The 22,086-nt window shown below is 46.8% G+C and overlaps 1 protein-coding gene across 12 annotated transcripts in view; it reads right to left on the bottom strand.

The window, feature by feature from the left end:
* Positions 1-22,086, bottom strand: part of LOC121464774 (transformation/transcription domain associated protein) — a 102,954-nt gene that overhangs the window by 48,892 nt on the left and 31,976 nt on the right. For 8 of the 12 annotated variants that reach the window (XM_041677859.1, XM_041677865.1, XM_041677861.1 and 5 more), the window contains exons 23-43: positions 19,239-19,438; positions 17,003-17,220; positions 16,701-16,898; positions 15,728-15,988; positions 15,186-15,347; positions 13,943-14,039; positions 13,229-13,350; positions 12,812-12,982; positions 11,728-11,796; positions 9,093-9,146; positions 8,944-8,964; positions 7,360-7,479; positions 5,486-5,605; positions 4,206-4,370; positions 3,945-4,126; positions 3,255-3,453; positions 2,763-2,891; positions 2,144-2,410; positions 615-821; positions 349-507; positions 121-252 (exon numbers count right to left, since the gene is read on the bottom strand). In XM_041677859.1, the coding sequence (XP_041533793.1) occupies positions 121-252; positions 349-507; positions 615-821; positions 2,144-2,410; positions 2,763-2,891; positions 3,255-3,453; positions 3,945-4,126; positions 4,206-4,370; positions 5,486-5,605; positions 7,360-7,479; positions 8,944-8,964; positions 9,093-9,146; positions 11,728-11,796; positions 12,812-12,982; positions 13,229-13,350; positions 13,943-14,039; positions 15,186-15,347; positions 15,728-15,988; positions 16,701-16,898; positions 17,003-17,220; positions 19,239-19,438 (3,253 nt within the window). The remainder of the gene's footprint in view (positions 1-120; positions 253-348; positions 508-614; positions 822-2,143; positions 2,411-2,762; positions 2,892-3,254; positions 3,454-3,944; positions 4,127-4,205; positions 4,371-5,485; positions 5,606-7,359; positions 7,480-8,943; positions 8,965-9,092; positions 9,147-11,727; positions 11,797-12,811; positions 12,983-13,228; positions 13,351-13,942; positions 14,040-15,185; positions 15,348-15,727; positions 15,989-16,700; positions 16,899-17,002; positions 17,221-19,238; positions 19,439-22,086) is intronic. The other 4 variants (XM_041677867.1, XM_041677870.1, XM_041677869.1 and 1 more) reach the window with 1 other exon arrangement.

Raw genomic sequence — 22,086 nt, 5'->3', positions numbered from 1 at the left:
TATTCTCAGTTCCCAGTTGTCTTTTGAGTAGTTGGCTCAAGAATGCTCAAAAAAACAGGGTAATATAGGCAGAGTCCCAGGAGGACAGCAGGTAGACCCAAGGAAAGCATAAGTTCTTACTGCACTGATGGCCCCGGTGGCTGCCCTGAAGCGTTTCACCTCCTGCGCAGAATCTACAGACAGTCCTCTCTTAATGGATGACACAGAGTTGACACCCTCTCCACTCGAGTTTGGGTCCATGTCAGAATCCGGCTGGAAAAAAACAGACACACCAGACTTTACTGCCCAACTACCAGCAGACATGTAAGGAGCCCAGAGAGAGGTGATGGCAAAGGCCAACAGCCCTACCTGCTGGTCCTTGATCCTCTGCAGTTCCCACTTGATAACAACCTCAGACAGGTCCACAGCCAACCGCCTCTGCTCAATGGTGACACTGGGAGTGAAACCCAGCCTCTGCATGGCACTGACCATGTGCTGTACCAAGTGGTGCCGCACCGGGTAATACACCTGCAGACACAGGGGCCAACACCACATCAGTATTCCTACACCGAGAGTAGGGGCTCGAAGCCAGCGTCTGAGGCTGCACCACACATGTCTGCCGTCCCTTTACATACTTTAAAGTGCTGCACAATGAGGTGAAGAATGTGCACCAGCTGTGGGACCGTGTGGCCTTCCTCCACGATGATCTTCCTGGTCCAGTGCGTCAGCATCTGGTGTCCATCCTCCATGCGGGCTGGCACCGCTGGGGTCAAAATGGCCATCGCTTGTCTCACAATCGCTCGGGCTTCCATTGCGTGAGCCTTTAGAAGACTGTGGAAAACCTAGAAAAAGAAAAGTTAGTTCTAGGGGATCTGATGCCCTCTTCTGTTCTCTGTGTACACTGCACAGACGTGTGTGTATGTGTGTCCTTCACATATATGTAAACACACGTGCACATATATCATGTACACACACACACACAAACACACACACACGCCAAAATCTCATACATAAACGATTTTTAAGGTTGTTTCATAGGAAGGTCAGATTTAGAAGCCTATGAGTCAGCACAACAAAAGCCACACAAGCCTGACAACTGAGTTTAATCCCTAGAATCCACACAAAGATAAAGAAATCAACTCACGATGTGGTCTTCTGACTGACACGTGTGCTGTAGCATGTAAGTGCCCCCACATACATCTCTCTCTCTCCAACACACACACACACACACATGAACAACAAAGTAAACAACGCAAAAGAATCAGAAAGTCACGTGCCCTGAGCAGGGGTGTCTGAGGAGACACGAGCAAGGCTGAAAAGGGGCAGAGCACTACGGAGAGCAAGCATCCTGGGATAGGGGTTCACATTGTGGAGTTTGCCTTTAACACCCTCACAGTTTTTCAGTGTGAAAAACCACACACCAACACAGATTTTCAGTGAGGTAAATACACACTGACCAAGTGCTCCCCTTGGTTATAAACACTGGTGATGCTCCAGCAGAGGCAGGAGTGATGGGGGAAGTCTTCCTGTATGTGTTGCTTTACTGGTTGGTGAATGATGTTTTGGCCAATGGCTTAGAGTGAAGCAAGGTGGGAAATTCAAACATAAATATATAGAGAGAGTAGGCGGAGTCAAGAGACGAGGAGACAGATGCCGGAACCTTACCCAGTAAGCCACAGCCTCGTGGTGATACACAGATGGACAGAAATGGGTTAATTTAAGATGTTAAAGTTAGCTAGAAATATGCATGAGTCATTGGCCAAATGGTGTTGTAATTAATATATTTTCTGTATGACTATTTGGACGTCCCAATCTGGATGGTTGGGAATGGAAGAGCAGTCTCCTTACTACACAGGAGGATCCCTGTAAGTTCCAGGACAGCCTGGGCTAGAGTTAGAACCTGTCTCATGAACTCCTGGTTTGTCCTCCTCAGTCCCTGTCATCCTCAACTATTTTGTTTTCTACAATTTTGAGTATTTATTAAGATAATCCACTATTTTTAATAAGGCAGGAATGGGTGCCTCCCCATTTTTTTTTTTTTAATTTTTAGTGGCTTTGAGAAAAGATGAGAGGAAAGGAGCAGATGAGACTGTCCAGAGAACACAGAGTACCCATGGGGGAAGAGATAAAAACACGAGAGACAGGAGCGCGTCCTGTGAGGCACCTGGAGGACGATTTTCTTATGGATGGCGAATTTGGCAATGATGTGTGCCAACAGCAGGTGCCCGCTGTATTTGCAGGCAGGATCCACACAAGCCTTGGAAAGCAGACAGGGCCACGCGAAGGTCATCAGACGGCGCAGTTTGCTGTTGCGGTTCTTGTTGTTGTCATGGATGTGGTGGGGCGCATGCTCCACCAGCAACGTGGCATACTGCAGGAGGTAGATACGCAGGGAATCCAGCATATCTGCTTGTTTCTCGGGGTCCAGGACCTGACACGAAAGCAGGAATTCACTTTAGATTTTTATTATGATTATACAAGTCTTATCCTTAAAATTAGACCTTAAAAATACTCTTTTGGGATCTGGAGAGATTGCGCAATGGATAAAGACACTTGCTGCCAAGGCTTACAACCTTAGCTGAAGTCCCATAAACCACATGGTAACCTCAAATTGCCCTCTGACTTCCGTTTGTCTGTATGCACACACAGACACACATGACAGACACATACACACCTGGTGAGGGTAACCCCAAGAATCTTATTCCCACAAACCCCTACCACAGGCATACACATTCACCCATCTGCAGGGGTTCGCCACACAGAGGTGCTCCTGGGGACACCACCTTGGTTATAAACACACTGGTAATGCTCTCTGGGTTGTCTCCTTCTGGATTAGGAGGTCCTAAGAGCTGTTCTCCTTCCCCCTTCTCAAAGCTGTACAAGAAAGCAGGATTCAAGATATGCTGCAGAACCTAGGGAGTGAAAAACACAAAGCAAAACAGCTGTGCAAACTTCTATTTAGGGAGTGTGTGCAAAGCAGAAGCATCCTGCACCATCAAGTACACTGTATAGAGCAACTGTTCATCTTGACTTCCAGCCAAATGCCAACTGCCAGGGGAAGCCTGAAACTTGAGGAAGAGTGCCAACCTCAGTCTGGCTTTCTCTCTTTCCTCAGACAAGTTATTTCTAAACACACGGCAAGGCACACTGGTTCATGCAATGGCTTCAGCAAGACCACTCATCAGGCTCACTATACGAGCCTCTGCAGAGCTGCGGCTCATCAGGAAGAGGAGCTCCAGCACCTGCTGCCACCTCCTGTCTACAATGGGACTTACCTTTGCTTTCAGCTCATCTCCAAAGTTGGGGTCATTAAACTCTACGAAGCGGAAGAAGAGGGCACGCTTTTGAGCGATGCTGTAATTTTTGGGGATCTCTTCTTCCATATACTCTTTCAAGAAGGTCATGTTGCAGAGGAAGCGACCAGTGAAGGCTCGGAGTAGCTGGAACAGCAGCTCTATATCTCCATAGTTCCTTCTGAAGGGCCAGGACAAAGAAGAGGTTGGTGTAAGGTTAATTCTATAACTATACAGAACTCAGACTTGTGCCTTTTCAGTTTTCTTTTCCATTTTTCAACTGTGTGGCATGCATATGTGTAGGCATGATTTTGCCAGAGTGCAGGAGGACCAAGGTTAATGTCTGGAATCGTCTCAGATTGTTCTTCTATTTTATTAGTGGAGACAATCTCTCTCAATCAAACCCAGAACTCACTGGTGAAGGATAATCTTGCTAGCTAGTTTGCCCTGGGATTCCTGAATCTGCTCTCTGCCTTCTAAGGCATGAATTACAAGCAGGCTGCCACACCCACCTACCATTTCTATAGGTTTCTGGGGATCTGAACTCAGGTCCTCATGGGTCCACCCTCTGTAACAAATCTGACCACACTATCCAAGGATCCAAAGACGAGGAACATTAGGGACAAGGCCACAGTGCAGAATTTTGGGCAGAGAGGAGGCCAATGCACCCACTTGCAATAGTTCAGCAGACAGAAGGCCAGAAGCTTGGGCTCTTTCCAGTTGGTGGCAGCCATGTTCTCTTTGCGGTGTCTTTCTTGAAAGGTCTCGCTTACCCACACTCTCCTCAGCTGGCTCACCAGAGAGTGCTGATTGGCCAGCCAGGCGTCATCATTTTTAACTATGATGCTTATGATCTGTAAGAAAGAGGCAAGTATCAGGGACCTGCAGCTCAGCTGAGCGAAGGGGCTTTGGGCTCTAATGCAGATGCCCTACCTTGATGGCCTGGAACTGGAGGTCCAGGCGCATGTTACTGGTGCTGGGTGATCCGGGGCGGACTGCCGTCTGTGCTCCACCAGGCAGCAGCAGGGTGATGAACCTGTTGGGGTTTGCTGCCAACACATCCCTCAGAGGTCTGGCATCTTTATGTTTTAAGAAACTCTGAAAGCAAAAGAATGAAGAAGCTGCTTGGATCAGATCAAACTCACAAAGGTGGGAAGATACAATTTCTTCCATTCCTGGTTGATCATTTCTTCAAAAAGGCAAACAAAAACAAAACATGGCACCGTTTTAGAAAAGCTGTTGCTGGCTGTGAGTGGTGGAGCTCAGCTTTAACCCCAGCACTCAGGAGACAGAGAATAGCCAATCCCAGAACAGCTAGGGCTACATTATCCCCTCCAAAAAGTTAAAAAAAATTAAAAAAAAAATATACTGGGCTGGAGATATGGCCTAACTATTAAAAGCACTTCTGTTCTTCCTTCCAGAGGTCCTGAGTTCAAATCCCAGCATCCACATGGTGGCTCACAAACATCTATAACCGGGATGAAGAGATCCCAGGCTCTCTTCTGGTGGGCAGATGTACATGCAGACAAAGCACCCACATACATAAAATAATCTTTATAAAATATTAAAAGATGTTTTTAGGACCAGCATTCCAGCTCAGTGGGTAAAGATGCTGGCACTGAGTCTGATGACCTGACTTTGAGTTCTGGGACCCACTGGTAGATGGTGACATCCAATTCCTGAAAGCTGTCTTCTGAACTTTATACATCCACTGTGGCATGAACACACGCATAAACACACACATAAACAAACAGTAAGAAAAAAGTGATGGTTCCCAATAGCAATCCTACTTTCTAGTTGTGAATTTGTATTTATTTATTTATTTTTAAATTATTTATTTGGTTTTTCAAGACAGGGTTTCTCTGTGTAGCTTTAGAGCCTATTCTGGAACTCACTTTGTAGACCAGGCTGGCCTCAAACTCACAGAGATCCTGCTTCAGCCTCCTGAGTACTGGGATTAAAGGTGTGCTCCACCACCTTTCGGTGGTTATGAATTTATAACTCTGTTATTTGTTTGTTACAACCACCAAAATCCTCCCAACCAACTTATGGGTTGCAGCTTTGCAGACATGATCAGATAGCAACCATGTTCCTGACACCCACACCTCTGAGAAACACAGTCAGGATACGCAGAGGTGAAACACAAGTCCGTCCGAGGCTGAGCACACTGGCTGACAGCTCTGTAGGAACCCACTAGTCGCACAGGTTCCTACCATGAACATTCGGCTCCACTGGGGGTCATTCAATGTTGCTTCCATCATGAAAAGCTCCACTGTCTGCGAGGGATGCCGCGTCAGAAACTTGATAAGAGGCTCTCTGAATGGGCTGCCCGCCTACAAAACATAGAGCAGAAATGCAACCCACACCATCCTTTTCAAAGACCTTCCAGCCATCACCATAGTAACAAGGCAGCCCCTCCAATCACACCATAATTAGGTATTAATACCAATATCCTTATACTGTCAAATTTTCCCAATAAAGCATTTTAACAAAATGAGCCAGGCACAGCAGTGTAAAGGATGGCTCCAAGTTTAAGGAAAACCTGGGATATTTAGCAAGTCCTGCAAGTTATTCTTTGACATCCACATTTACACTGTGGTATGTGTATGCCCACACAACACACAAACAGGCAAAAAAAAAAATGACGTTTTCCAGTAATTGTTTTGTTTTTGTAGTTTTTCGAGACAGTGTTTCTCTATGAGTTCCTGGATACCCTGGAACTCACTCTGTAGACTACGCTAGCCTTGAACTCACAGAGATCTGCCTGCCTCTGCCTCCTGAGTGCTGGGATTAAAGGAGTGAGCCACCACTGCTAGGCTGTTGTTTTGTTCTTTAAAAAGACACATGATGACCACAATCCCAGACAAACACTCCTCTCAGTCTTAATCACCGAAGCTTTTCTTTATAACTAACAACAGCGACGCAGAGACTTGGGCAGCTCAAGGCGCCAAGATGAAGAACGGATGAGTGAGTGCTCAGTCCTAGCAGGACTTTCCCACCCCGAGACACATGGCATAGCCCATGTGGTGGCGATCTTATCAGCGGAGCCTGGCAATAAACCGTCAGCATGGATGTAGGACTATTAGCTATTGATGGATTTCGGGAGATGGGGTGAGCTGGAGGTGCATGATCTTCATGACTGAGATGACTGGTGAGCGCAGGAGGCTCCAGTGCATCATTTCATGCCTGTGGTCACTAGGTTGGTTCTGGTTAAATTCGATGGGCTACAATAAATAAAGACACACAGAAAAGGGACTAAAGGTAGGAGGGAGAACTGACAGGCGTGCGAGAGGGAAGAAAGGGTACGTAGTGCACAAATGTACACGTAGGAAATTGGCAAAACCCACATTCAATTATTTTTTAAGACACAAAGTCTAAAAACTCAAGAAAAAACATCAAAACTAACTAATATCAGCCATACAGCCACAGGTGTGTTTGCCCATGCTCCAGTTCACACGGGTATTTTAACAGGGTTATGAAAGTGGTCAGGACAAACTCAGTGGATCACAAAACACAACAGAACAGAAAGACAACACAACAAAAAACCCCATGAAATTGGTGGGGGATGGAAAGGGGTAGGTATGCTCAGAATGTATTATATAGTGGTGTAGGAGGTCCTTCTGTATTTGTATTGCTTTCATTAGTTAATAAAGAAACTGCTTTGGGCCTGGTGACAGGGCAAAACTTAGGTAGGTGGGGAGACAGAACTGAATTCTGGGAGGAAGAAAGCAGAGTCAGAGAGCTGCCATGGAGACGCCAGGTCAGACATGCTAAATCTTTCCCGGTATGCCACGACCTCATGGTGAACACAGATTAATAGAAATCAAGATGTTAAATCAAGATGTGAGAGTTAGCCAATAGGAGGCCAGAGCTAAAGGCCAAGCAGTGTTTTAATTAATACAGTTTCTGTGTGGTTATTTCGGTGTAAGCTAGCCGGGTGGCTGGAACAAGGGGCCCCGCTCCATACAACAATATAGGGTATAAAACTGTCAAGTGAATACATTTTAAAATAAATAACAAAACAAAAATACTACAAGCAATAGATGGAAGCAAATCAGAATCAATCCTTAGTCAGAATTAACCGTACCTCAATCAGCATGGCGCGCTCCGTCTTCATTACAACCTCTAGCAAAGGTTTGACTAGTGTTTGAGGTGCAGCTGGGATCAGATGGAAAAGGTTTATAATCGCTGAGCAAATCTTCATTTCCTAAATAAAGGAAGCCAGAAACCATAAACAGGTCGATCAGTTCTGTGACTGGAGGAGAGTACTCGCTACAGACCCTACTACCGTCTAGCTACATTCACAAGGCTGGCCACCGAAGCAAAGAGTGAACACGGAAAAGCCACAACTTACCAGACCTGTAACATCACAGTTCTGTTTTGTCTTGAGGAAACTCACTGCCCTCGACCTTCAGCTCATCTGTCTCTGGGGGACAGGGCTCAGTGTGCCTCGTGTGTTTACTATGCCTTTTGTTTTCAGAACACTGACAAGTGTCAGAGCCGACCCTTCTCAAGGAGGCACGGTGTGACAGTGCCATCCACTCATCACGTGGATTTCTAAGACATCATGTTCTGAGAGCACAGACTCTGACTGCACTGGCGCTGAGCATTTGTCGGCCAGGCTGGAGACAAAGCTGACAAATGGCCGTGCTGGGCCCTGTCCGTGTGGGGCCTCCTGAGCTCTGCTCTCTAGCACGTGCACACCATGTACCGGTCTGCTCTGAGGGTCAGCCCCACACCCCAATCTCAGGTCAGGTTTTCTTCTGCTGTGAAGGGATTTCTCCCTGGTCGTAGGGCAAGGGAAGAGCTCAGAACGCCACCATGTACCATGTGTGAGTTGTGTCTGAGGCTCTTAGGGATAAAATGGGGATGAGCCTGACGCCAGGATGAGATGGCGCTTAAACATCAAAGTAGGAACCAAGCTGCAAATAAATCGCTCAGTATCATCTCACTCCACTTCATATTTAAGTCTTTAAAGAGAGCATATTCTCTCCCGAAGTAACATTAAAGAATGGTAATTTATACCACAGAATTTTTTTTTTAAAGTAGGAATATTGAAAAATTCTCCTTTGCTTTCTGTAAGACTGCAAGAAGGCATTATCATCCCCATTTTACAGAGGAGGGAAGCTTGGCTCAACTGTCCAAAGACACAGTGCTGTAACTGTATCAGTGTGCGGGGGCATGCAAGAGAGCCTCTGTGTGTGTGTGTGTGTGTGTGTGTGTGTGTGTGTGTCAGCTTCTATCTAGTCTGAGGGAACTGGTGAGCCGTCAGTGTGACAGACGGTGTAATCGTTCCCAACTTGTAGCAGTCCTGGATATCCCGTGAGGACTTTCTTCTCAGGAGGCTGCTGGAGGCTTGCGCTTGTCATGGACGCTAGGACAGGGGAGTTTGTTCGGTTTTAGCTAGCACTGAGAGACTGCAATTCTGACACACAGAAAACACGAGAACTTAGGATCTGGCTTAAACGTCCTAATAGAGAACATGCTTGGCATCCGGACAAGTCACAGCAATGATACTACGACAGCTCCGCCACAGACAAGACAGTACAGGTCACCGCACTCAAGGGCACAAGGCACTCTGTCCACTACAGGATCACAACACAGCTAACAAAGTCACGGCAAAACCAAATGCGACAACAACCCCCGCCTGCAGCCGCACTGCAGTTCTCACCTCTACCCCTTCCATGGCAGGCTGAACCAAAACAAAAGTCACAGCATGAAAACACGGGCAACCAAACAGGAAGGAGAAAAGAAAACGGAAAATTCAAAAGTGTTCTTCACATTGCAAGTCATAACTGACTTAGAGAAGGTTGCTCTCACCTCAAACTGACAGAATGGAGACAAGGAACACCTCCCGCACTCTGAAATGCTCTCCTGAGGATGGGGAGGAAAATCATCTTTTTCTATTGATGTCATTGACAGAGAAACTTCTCACATACTCCAAGACAGGCAGGGTTATTGGGGTAACAGGACAGTACAGGCACGATAAGCAGAAAGCACACAGTAGTTAGACGCACTGAAGCGGAACACGCCTTCCGCCCTCACACGTCAACAGCCCTCGGACAGGGTTCTACGCTGGGGCTCTTTCCTAAACCACAAGTTAAAATCATGGTTTCAGAATTCTTACCCAAGGAGAAAAATGGTAAGACTTTGTTGTATGCAAATGGGCTTTAAAAAGACTTTCTTCTCAGAGTGAATAATTCAGGATTTTATGTCAAGTGCTGAAAGAGTTATAAAAATAAAGATAAATTCTTTCCCAGCTCAGCAGGAGAGAAGCAGGCAGTGCAGCCTCATCTGTCAGGCATATCTAAGCCCCCAACCCATGAAGAACAGTTGGCCATTGGTGTAACCACCTCCACCCTGGTGTTTGTCAACTTGAGACAGCCTAGTGTCTCAACTGAGCGGCTGCCCACATCAGTCTGGCCTATGGGCGTATCTGTGAGGAACTGCTTTGATTAACTGATATAGGAGTACCCAGCCCAGTGTGGGTGGTACCATGAGAACTAGTTTGGGAATAAGCCGGCAAGTTCTGTTCCTTCGTGGTTTCGGCTTCAATTTCCTGTCCTGACTTCCCTCAGTAATGGTCTGTAAGCTACAAATGGCAATAAATCCTTTTCTCCCTAACCTGTGTTTGGTCAGAGTATTTTATCATAGCAACAGAGAAAAAAACTAGAACATCCCCAGATACAGGTTATGTGGTCAAGAGATCTCTGTAAGACCAACACTGTACATGTGTGCAGAGATACCACACGTGGTCCTGTATAGGCTCAGGTTCAAAAAGATAAGGCCATCCAGACATGGAACCTGTCCAAAGCTCAATCCCCAGAAATCAAACTGCAGAGGAGCTTGTGTCTATCTTTCAATCAGCTATGCATATATTCAAATATGGCATCGCAACTAAGAGCTCAAGAGCTGAGCAGTGACCTGGCCCTGGGTGGAAATGATGAAGCCATGGTCATCCGCTTTGCCATGAAATCCAATGCTGTGGCCTGAGCTTAGGAAAAGGCCATCAATGCAGAGACTGCTCTGCCCTGCACAAGGAGAATGTCCCATGCAAGGGGACTGGCCTGCACCCCTGCCTTCTCAATCCACAGCTCCAAATAACATTCTATACAAGTTCACAGTATTATTTTAAGTCAATAGAAGTCATTTACTTACATATTAGATTTCTGGCTTTTTTTTTTTTTTGTTCTTAAAACATTTCTTAGTACATTCGTTTATTGGATGGCGGATACACCAGGAGACATTGTGAACGTCAGAAGACAACTTTCAGGTCGTCAGTCCTCTCCTTCCACCATGTGGGTGCCAGGGACTGAATTCAGATTGTCAGGCTTCATGACTGGAGCCTTTAAGCAGCTAACCATCCCATGGGCCCTCTGATTTTTGGAGAGTTAATTTAGATGTTTACTCTAGAAGATCCAGTTTATTTTTTAAGGTCTGTGTGAGCATCTAAGGGACGAGATGGGAGGATAAGCAGCAGGCTGGCTGCACCCATCTCCAGGGCTCAGGCTCCATCCGCTCTCTCTGTTCTCCTACATGACCTTATTTGACTTTTAAAACACAAGTAAGAAATCTTACAATGGTCCTTACAGCAAAGAAGTTTTAAATACTGATTGAGATCTGCTTAGCTGGCACCTTAGAAGCAATAGGAACAGGACACCAAAAAACACTTTGAATATAGGACGTTCAAAACAAATGACAGTAAAGCCAAAAACCAAAAAATTTCCAAGTTGGAATGAGGCAACACATCCAACAAGGAAGAACAAGGGACAAGAGCCATGACAAGTGGGGTTCTGGAATTAGGGATGCTACTATAAAATGTCCCACCAGGTATCACATTTAGAGAAAACACTGAAAATTAGCATATACAATTTTAGAATCAAAACAGCAAGAAATGAGCATTTTTAAGAGACAAGAGAATTTCAGGACAGATATCAGATACTTAGGAAGACTTAGTTATATTAGTTTCCCCTAGAGACGATGTAAATTTGCTGTGTGTGCTAGTCATTTAATTTTTAATGACCAGCTGAGGTGTGAGGACGTTGTTCCTAGAAAATACCCATGCTGGCATTTACGGAATGCTTTATTAAGTCTCAACGAACCTCTTGGTTTTTATTGGGCAATTAATTAGACACCAGAAAGTGATGACCAACTACTGAGTGAAGGAAGCAAGGGAAACAAGAGCTGTGGAGCTGAAGGACCTCTATGTAACAAACAGAGGTACACTGCTTAGAAGGAACTAGTAGAGTGGAACCACACTGCGCACTTCTGGAATGCTGGTCGACAGAAAAGTAAAAGGGAAATTGTAAAGAAACATAACGGAGATTGTTCATCCACTAGGAGCAATAAAGCACACAGCACATCAACTGTAACCTACGCCTGGCGGGCATCACGGTTAACTGCCAACAGCAGCTGTGCAGCATGGACCCCTCCCAGAAACAAGCTAGCCACTCACATTTCCGTCACTCCTCTGGCCGCCTTTGTGGGTGATGACCACCACTTCCATCCACTTGCGCAGATGTTGCTGTTGAAAAGAGAAAAAAAAGAAACCACCCTCAGACACAATTTCATGAGAAATTCTGCCCTTCAGCAGCAACCTGCAGTCACTTGACTTCCTTGTATTTAACAGCATCACAATCTCCCATTATAGAAACAGACTAATCACCCAGCAAGAGGCGTGACAGGTGTGCGGTCTTGTTCTGCAAACAAAAGGCTAAGCTCCAGCAGGAGAGACCTGACCCAGGCAACACAGTTCCAGGCCCGGCACTTTCCAGTTGCCATCAGTTCTCTGGATCCTGTGCCGGACTGGGGTGGAAGGAGAGGTGGACAGAGACTCCATGTGGGCCAGAGTGTCAAGGAGCCTGCTGTGTACAAGACAGTGCGAATTCATCAAAGTAGTGAGTGGAGGTTGGGGATGAGGGGCCTTTGTAGAGCCTGGATGTCTAAGAAGAGACAGGAAGGAGAGGGTGTTCTATTCTAGGAAGGTGAGTGCCAAGGGCTCTGCCAGCTACTGTGGCTGAAGGGACCCCAGGGAGGAGGGCAATGTGATAAACATGAATTCCTCTATCAGTGGCTGGAGAAAGGACTCTATTTGGGCATCTGCTAGTGAGTGAGGATTCGTGAGGCTCAGTGACACCGGGCAGAAGCCTCTGAGCAACCATAAGATATAACGACGCACTAATGGGCAAAGAATGTGGATGACTGAAAAGTATGTGCTATGACAAATGCCAAACCCCTGGAAGGACACATAGGCTGCCCTAAGGAGGGGGTGCCGGGGTGAGAGAGAAACTGAGTAGCTTTCCACTTTTTGGAATTTTTTTGTTTCAAGTTTTTTGAAACAGGGTCTCACAGTGTAATCCTGGTTAGCCTGGAACTCACTGTGTAGACCAGGTTGGCCTCAAGCTTACCGCAATCCACCTGTCTGTCTCCCAAGAGTGGGGAAACATAACGGAGCACACCACCATACCCAGCCACCTTCCGCATTTCAACAGTGTGAATGTGAATGCATTATGGAATAAATTTAAACCCATTTTGCTTACCATCATCTGATCACAAAACTTATCATTGAAGGAATTGGGGAAGAGCCGAGTAACAGAGGTCAGCCGATTCACGACATTCAGGGTCAAGCTCCGATAATCTCCCAGCATCATCAGCAAAGGCCGCATGTGTGTATGAATCTGATCTACTTCTATGGTGGCACCTTCCAAAAACTAGTCAAAAAGGAAAGTTACCCAGAGAAACAGGCGGCAGACAAAGTAACAGAATGAACCAACTCCACAGGAAAGGTCAGTCTGCCCTTGGGAGAAGGGCATTAATTTAGGCTTCCCAGGAAGTACTGACCGTCTAGAGCTCAGCCTTACTGTGTTTCAAGATTCAGTATGACATGGGCAGAGATGCTACAGCTCCATGCATGCTGACCAGACAGGCCCAAGGACTGCAGGTGTGGTCACACTCACCTTCCGCATGCAGGCTTCTCCGGCCTCCTGCAGCTCACTGTTAGTGGAGTTGAGGGCTTTGAAGAGCGCGGCGATGATTTTCTCCCTGGACTGAGGAAGGTAATTGCAGGCAGCAAGGGCATCTTCAGAGAGAAAAACGAGAACAGTTTTTATTATTCACCCAAGAAACAGCTCAGTAATTTCCTTCTCTGAAGGATCCTACCAGGCACAAACCATTAGCCCTCCCTCCTGTTAGCTGCAGGACAGAAGAGCTGGGTTTGGTGAAGCAGGCCTTTAATTCTGGCACTCAGAGGCTGGGCAGGTGATCTCTGAGTTCAAGGCCAGCCTGGTCTACTGAGCAAGTTCCAGGAAAGACAAGCAGGGGCTACACTGAGAAACCCTGTCTCAGGACGAGCAGGGGGTGGGGTGGGGTAGGGTGGGGTGGAGGAACAGGGCGGGTTCTGAGGCTGAGAGAAATGGCACTATGTGGTGAGTATGACAGTTCTCTTAAACTAGAACATCTGATTTAGGAAATTCACAGAATAAGGGTTTAATGCAGAACAAAAGCCCACTTATTAAAGACAACACGACTTAAATCCTAACTATGTTGGTACGACTTGACCAACACAATTTCTGACTCTCTTTAGAAGATCATTGAGGACTGACATTTTAGACTGACTATGCCAGAGGACTAGCCTATGCTTGGCAGCTGGATTCTCACTGGCATGCACTTACTTAATGCTGCAATCCGTAAAGGCACCAGGGACGGCAGGCTTTTGTAACAGGGCAGCTTCGTCAGAGCCGAATCCTCGGCCTCACACAAATTCAGCAGCTGACAGAGAAAAAAGAAGCTTTCAGTTCACCCCACTTCTCCCGGGGAACGGAAAGATTATAAGCTGCACTCAACACCAATTTGTCATACACACTGAAAAAATTCATCCAGAAACAACTCAAAGCCTAAAGAATTTCAACAACCAACAGAGGCCCTGCTTCCTTACCCCAAAGTCAAACTCAGTTAAAGCCACCTGGGTACACCTGATTGGCTGCGGTGTCGCCAGTTTTCTGTCAATCCTACAACAGCTAGCGCTTCCCCAGGACAGACAGACAGGCCACAGGCCATAGTGCCACAGTCCTTACGATGATTTGCTTTAATTCTCAAACTGGGAAGAGTCTCAGTCGGGCAGGCCTCTAGGAACTGCCTGATAGCCTGATCAGGGCAGCACCAGCTCCTGGGTGCACGCCTTTCTCTCTGCTGACTGTGGGGTGACATGACTAAGTTCCTGTCTGGAGCTCCTAGCAGTGACAGACCACAACCACAACTATGAGCTAAAAATGCCCTTTTCTCCCTATACTGTCCTTTGCCAGTGTTATTTTATTACCACAACAGTACAGGAAAGGATATAGGGGCACACCAATGGTCACTGGGAAGCGCACAAGCTCTAAATCCACACTCGGTGGCACACAGGCACCTAAATGTCTAGCATCTAAAACACCATGTGCCCTTCCTAATACTATTTCCCCCTTCTCCCTATGCATGTCTTAGAAAACTGGCTTTCAAGCTTTACCATTTCTTTTAAAGGTTTACTTTATTTTTACTTTTTTATGTGTACGCGTGTTTGCCTGAATGTATGCATGTGCATCACGTGTGCCTGGTGCCCGAGGAGGCTAGAATAGCGTTGTATTCTCTGCAGGTGGCGTTTCAGACAGTTGTGAGCTGTCATGTGGCGCACGTCACACATGCATGATAATAAGTCATATATTCAAAATCAAGTTGGACTGTAACCTGTAGATGCTAATCCAAAGCCAGGCAATACTGGGTACCATGCTTCCTTGGATCCCAGGAGCAACACACCTGCTGCAAGTGCCGTGCCAGGCTACAGCTGGGTGTCTCTGCAGCTGCACAAGCCTTTTCTGGAAGCTGCCTGAGCTCGAGCACAGGCTGGCGGTCAGTCATCAGCCTCACTCTCTCACACCATACCTCTGTGTAGAACACCTTGTGCTCCACTACATTGAGATCCATTGTGAAGAGCCGAGGCTGCAGCGTGGTACAGAACGTGTTGCCCTCCATCAGGCCGATCTGTGCATTGGCAGGCTGGTGACGCAGTAGGTGCTTCTTCGGTGGGACCATGTCCTGAAGGACCTGGAAAACCAAGCAGGGTGCCACTCGTCAGATGCCCCCCAAAAAGAAAGACCTCTCACCTTCATATTCCACAGCAGCCAAGTTGAAAACTGACAAGAAGTCATTACAGAGGCCTAAACTTTCATTAGGCGGAGGACATATCACGCTAGAATTACAGTGTAGACCGTGTCACATTCGTTTTGCTCCTCACATCTGAGTGACCTCACAAAAACAACAGTCCCACGTGTGAATACACACCCAGAAAACCAGCCTTCTTTCTGTTCTTACTAACAACTGTGGACATATACAGCTATCTGCGCATCGGAGAATCATGGGCTGAGTGGTTCTTGTAGCTCAGATGTGAAGCACAGAGACCCCTGCTGCCCCTGTCAGAAACTTACCTCTTTATGTGGCTCCATAATCACTGTCACACTTTTCCCAGTAACCTGGGCCAGGACTTGCAGCGAATGCATGGCTTGCTTCCTCACAGTTGAGTTTGGAGAGGTGACTTCACGAACTAAATCGTGGGTCACATGGTGAAAAGATTTCTCCTGAGCCACTACAATCTCTTCGGCTCTCTCCTCGTCTTTTAGAGGTGTTGCGCACCTCATCAGGAGCTGCTCCAGGGTGGTCTTCGCCATGGCGACTGCTCCATTGGAAACCTGGAGGTGGAAGAGGCCTTAGAAGGAAAGCAGGGTAATGCTACTCCCCAGACTCCCAGATCTCCAGACACTGGGGAGGAGCTCACAGCCACTGTGCCACCATCAAGGAGAAAGACCGCTACATAGCATCCATTTGGACCAATGGGGTCAAAATTACTTCATTCTAGGTCCTTCTTGTTTATCCTTCAGAAAAGGACACTACACACGACCTTGCATTAAACAGAGATCCTGGCAAGCCCACCAGATTCTTTAAGGATAAGTCAGATCTGTACATGGGCTCATAAATAACCAATGACATGCCTGGGCCTGGCAATATGGCTCAGAGGGTAAAGGAGAGCTTGCTGTCCACCCTGACCACTCCAGTTTAATCCCCACATGGTAGAGAACTAACTCCCACAAGCTGCCCTCTACACTCATGTTGTGGCATGAATAAAGGATGTCATCAAAAACTAACAAACAAGACAATGTCACACTTGTGGGGACTTTGCTGTACCCAGAAAGCAGCATTCCCTGCAGATCCACCCTGAACCAAGGTTAACAGGGAAGGTACCCGGAGATATGAGTTAGGAGCTGTCCCTCTAATAAAGATGCTATAATAAAATCAAGCAAAGTCTTATAGCTGGGAAGAGTGTCTAAGAGCAAGGACTCTGCAGGCAGATCAGCTCTTTGTGAGTAGTACCATTTCTGAGCCTCAGGGCTACCCACAACCTACCTCTCCAGTCAGGTCCATCATAACAAAGAGCAAAGCTTTGAGGAATGTCTGCTGGTTCTGGAGAACCCACGTGAGTGGAAGCCGCTCCATGAGAAACTTAATGGACACCACACCTCCCAGCTTCGCATACCAGGCCTGCTCATAGCAGCAAGCGCACAAGCGCTCCACAATGTACGAGAAGAGGGGCAGTTGGCATGCCTGGAGAGAAACAAGCCAAGAATAAGGCGGTGCCACCATCCTAAAGCCAGTAACTTCTAGAAAAGTACCTTCAAACTCAGAGGACACTGTCCAGGAGCCCTTACCCTCTCCTTGGAGCCCAGGATGATGCTGGCCACATCAAATATCACAGCCAAGGCCACCTCCCCAATTTTGCACAGCTCCTTCTCTTCATAAGCCATACAGATAGCTATCGCATCAATAAGGACCAAGGGATCCATTCCTTTGGACCCATTCTCTTCACTGTGGAACATGGCTGTGCTGGGCTGGCTGCCCACCTGGTAGCAAGGTAGCAAGAAAGGACCTGGAAAGAGAGGAATCAGGCACACAACAAAGCAGAGGTCATTCATGGAGACATGCATGACCTCCAATTACAAATCAGCTTCATTTTCCCATAGGGTTAGGGACTCACTGAAACCAGCACTGGTATTCTAATTACATTTTATTGCTCTGCACATGTGGAGACTATAATTAGGCATGCATGTACCATGGTCTGCATGCCATGGTCCACACACAGAGGTCAGAGGACCAAGGCAAGGGCTGGCTCTTTCTTCTACTGTGTGGATTCTAAGGATGAAATCAAGCACCCTTACTGGCTGAGCCATCACACCAGCCCTGTTGAATTAGTACTTCAAACCAACCTCCAGTAAACTACAAATGTTTGAAAATCAAGTAGTTTAATTCACATTAAGTCCATTTTTCTGACTGTTTCCAACAACATATTGTACACTGTTCAATAACTTTGATCAAAATTCGAAAATGAGACTGGCACAGAGCTAATTTAGGAGCATGCTTGCCCAGCACTCACAGAGCCCTAGTGTTTAGAAACCAGACTTGCTGATACACATCTGTATTCCCAGGACTCTGGAAACTCCAAGTTCCACTCAGCTAATGCTGGGGCTCAGCTGTCTAAAAGGAGAAAGTGTGGGGCAGCTAGAGGGCCGTGCAGGTAAGAGCACTGGCCACACAAGCCAATGGACTGAATGCAACCTCCAGGGCTCAGGGGAAAGACAGATCCGACCCCAGGAAACTATTCCCTTGACTTCTATGAGCTCGCTATGGCATAAATGCTTGCACTCAAAAACAAATACACACAGCAGTAGTAAGTGTTTAGATGCTCAAAGATGAGCTTTTTAAAATACCATTGATCAGCTAGAGCCTGGGAATATGGGTCTTGAGTCAGCCACTCCAGACAGTAACAAAAAAACCAGTGACAGCTATACCCTAAACACCTGTGGTCACAGAACAATTTGAAAGCTATGTCTCTTGGGTCTCCAGCCCGAGACCATACAGAAATTACCAAGATTAACTTTAAAGACGTTACCACAAAGAAACACTGTGAAACAACTGGTGTTTAGTTGTACAGTTCTGACTCTGCCAGCCAGGAAAATAGAGGGGTCAGAGTTCAACAGTGTCACTGAGGATCACAAGGCTCTAGGGCTCTGAGGGGAAACAGGCACTGCTCAAGTGTGCTCTACAGCTATTACTGTTTATGGAAAGAAATACAGAAATCTTAGGGTATTCCCGGGTGGTGGCGCATGCCTTTAATCCCAGCACTTGGGAGGCAGAGACAGGTGGATCTCTGTGAGTTTAAGGCCAGCCTGGTCTACAAGAGTTAGTTCCAGGACAGGCCCCAAAGCTACAGAGAAACCCTGTTTTTTTTGGTTTTTGTTTTTAAAAAAAAAAAAAAATCTGAGGGTACGCTTTCAGAAACTTAGTGGCAGCTGCTGGGCCACAGACATTTCTACTGTGTTTTGTGGAAGCACAGTTTGCAAAATGTGAACACATACAAGCAGTCCTGCCTACACTGTGAGCTCCAGAGAGCTGCCATAGCAGAGGACCAGGGAACCAGCATAGTGTGGGAACAGCCAGGGCAAACACAAGCACTGCAAAGGGGGCATAAGGAGCCGGCTTGGGGACGTGAGTGACAAGGGGCAGAGACTGACCTTAGACAACAGAAACCATCTTGTTTTAATGTGAATTACATGTACTTCTTCTGTGTGTGCACACGAGGGTACAAGGGCATGCATGTGAAAGCCCGCATGTAGAAATGGAGGACAGCCTGTATGAGTCAGTTGTCTCCTACCACCACTGGGCTACCTCACTAGCCCATTTTTGTTTTACCCACCGTTTGTCCAATACACCCAGCTGCACTTCACACAAAAATGCAAAGAGCCTGAAACTTAAATTGGATAAAACTTGGTGCACAGTGCTCCCCACTGAGATACCAATTTATCAATGAAGGCCATGAGAGAAAAAGCCCCTACTTTGCTCACACCACAGCTTGACCTGATGGCCCTGGCTCCCAAGCCGCCAACTCACCACACTGCTGAGCCACGGCTACCATGGTGTAGTGGCGGATCAAGCTGGCTACGAAGGGCAGGGCACTGGGTCGCAAGTCTTTGATGACTGCTGACATGAACGCCCCTGTCAGAGCCTGTTCAAACGTCTTCCGGGCTGGAGTGTCCTGGGCTTTGTAGCGGTGTGATATGATGACATTGGGAATGGTCTTTTCTGTAAAGCTGAAAGACAGAATTCCATCCATCACCACACCCAGTGTCATGAGCTCCCCTCTGCTCCAACTTCAGCAGTATTTGGTACCACACATGGACTTTATTTTCAACATTTCTGGTCAGTGTTTAGAGAGACAGCAAATTATATTCTACTTAACATATATTCCAAGCACAGATTTGGGACTAAATTATGAAATAGTGGCAGTCGGTACTCTGTCATTATTTTCTACTTTCCATGTTAAGGCTGCTGTGCTGGCAAAAGCACTGGCCACTTTTCCAAAGACAGTTTTGCTTTCATGTGTTTTGCCTCTGTGTATCTATGTGCATCGTGTGGCTGCCGGCTGTCCATGGATTTCAGAGGAGGGAGGGGATCACCTAGAACTGAAGACATAAAAAGACTGTTGAGGCCTGGCGATGGTGGCGCACGCCTTTAATCCCAGCACTCGGGAGGCAGAGGCAGGCGGATCTCTGTGAGTTCGAGACCAGCCTGGTCTACAGAGCTAGTTCCAGGACAGGCTCCAAAGCCACAGAGAAACCCTGTCTCGAAAAGCCAAAAAAAAAAAAAAAAAAAAAAGACAGTTGACCCATTGTGTAGGTTTCAGAGTCTGAACCCAGATCTGCATAAAGAGCAGCAAGCTTCTGAAACACTGAGTCATCGTTTCTGCAAGGGATATGAGTTCAAGTTCCAGCATCCACTCAGCAGATTATAACCATCCAAACACTTTAACAGGAATCTGATGGTTCTGGTCTGAGGGCAGCAGGCATGCCCATGGTACCCATATATGCAAACACACATATGCACAAAATAAAAATAAATCTTTTTATTTTCTTCAAGACAGGGTTTCTCTGTAGCTTTGGGGCCTGTCCTGGAACTAGCTCTTGTAGACCAGGCTGGCCTCGAACTCACAGAGATCCGCCTGCCTCTGTCTCCCGAGTGCTGGGACTAAAGGCATGAGCCACTACTGCCCAACAAATCTTTTTAAAAAGAGAATAAAGGGCCGGGTGGTGGTGGTGCACGCCTTTAATCCCAGCACTCGGGAGGCAGAGGCAGGCGGATCTCTGTGAGTTCGAGGCCAGCCTGGTCTACAAGAGCTAGTTCCAGGACAGGAACCAAAAGCTACAGAGAAACCCTGTCTCGAAAATCCAAAAAAAAAAAAAAAAAAAAAAAAGAGAGAGAGAATAAAGGTTGTTTTTCCCTGTTGCTACAGCAGTACGTGCTTCAGGAGCAGCCGCTTCAGTCACCAGTGGGAAGGCACTGCTACTATGGGTGTAATGGCAGGTACTGTCACCTCCAGAGGTCCTGAAGACAGCCCTCATTCTTCCCAGAGCCTTAAGCTCCAGACCCATCTTCGTGTGCTTTCCTCCAACTGTGATGAGCCCGTGTATGCTAAATTCGGGGAGGCCCTTTGTGCTGATTAGAACAGGAAAACAGGATGAGAGGTTTCTGTAAGGCTGATCAAAAGAGAGTCCCTACAAGTGGCTGCCTGCAGCGGTACAGTGGCTAATGATGGCAAAGACCTCAGGGCAAGATGCCACATAAGAGTAGAGTGAAGAAATTTTAAAATCTGGGGCTAAAAAAAAATGTGGGGCTAGAAGGATGGCTCAGTGGCTAAGAATGTTTGTTGTTCAAGCAACAAGGACCTCTTAGTTCCAATCTCTAGAACCCACATAAAAAGCCAATTACGGACCCACATGTGCTTATAACAGCAGCACTATGTGAAGAGGGGTGGCACAGGAGATTACTGGGGCTCGCCGATTGCCAGCCTAGACACTGAAGTCCTCCAGTCTCCCTGCACAGACAGCCGTCACCTGCATATACAAGTAGAAAAAAATATTGATCCTTTTTTACAAAGTTCTGTGTGTGTGCGTGTGTGTGAGTGTGCAGGAATGGTGGCACACACCTTAACCTCAGCACTGTGGAGGTAGAGGTAACTGGGTATCTATGGGCTTGATATGAGCCTCGCATACATAGCGAGTTCCAGTTCCATTACGGTAGAGGCTGTCTCCAAAATAAAGCCAAACTGTAAACAGTCAATCAGTGACAGAGTGGGAATGAGACTAGGTCTGTCACCTGTCACAGGCATGGCCCTGTCAGCAGAGCACTTGCCTGGTGTACAAGAAACCTGTCACCTAGCACCTGTGAGCTGGAGGCAGGAGGACCAGAAGTTCAAGTAATCCTCAGCTACATACTGAGTTTGGAGTCAGCATGGGCTGCAGGAGACCCTGTCTCTAAACACACACACACACACACACACACACACACACACACATTTTAAAAAGCTGTGCCAAACACGGGACATTATCCTAGACTCCATGACAACACGGCACACAGTGAAATGAACCCAAGACCAATTCTTACTATGAGCTTCATGTTCTCTCCACCCTCTAAGACCATGGTCCTCAACCTTCCCAATGCTGTGATGCTTTATACAGTTTCTCAGGCTGTGATGGCCAATCATAAAACTATTCTCACTGTTACTTTGTAACTGTAATTTTGCTAGTTATGAATCGTAATGTAAATATCAGATATGTAAGACATCTGATATGCAACCCTGTGAAAGGGTCATTTGACCCCAAAGGGGTTGCGACCCACATGTTGAGAACCACGGCTCTAGAGACTACACAATGCATCACTCAGTAAGTTACATGCTGCCCTG

The sequence above is a fragment of the Microtus oregoni genome, unplaced genomic scaffold, assembly GCF_018167655.1.
Source record: "Microtus oregoni isolate MIOR12 unplaced genomic scaffold, Mior012 000029F_ref0000214, whole genome shotgun sequence".
Classification (NCBI taxonomy): domain Eukaryota; kingdom Metazoa; phylum Chordata; class Mammalia; order Rodentia; family Cricetidae; genus Microtus; species Microtus oregoni.
Note: the sequence above shows the minus strand (reverse complement) of the source record. Positions and strands in the feature narration are given on the sequence as shown.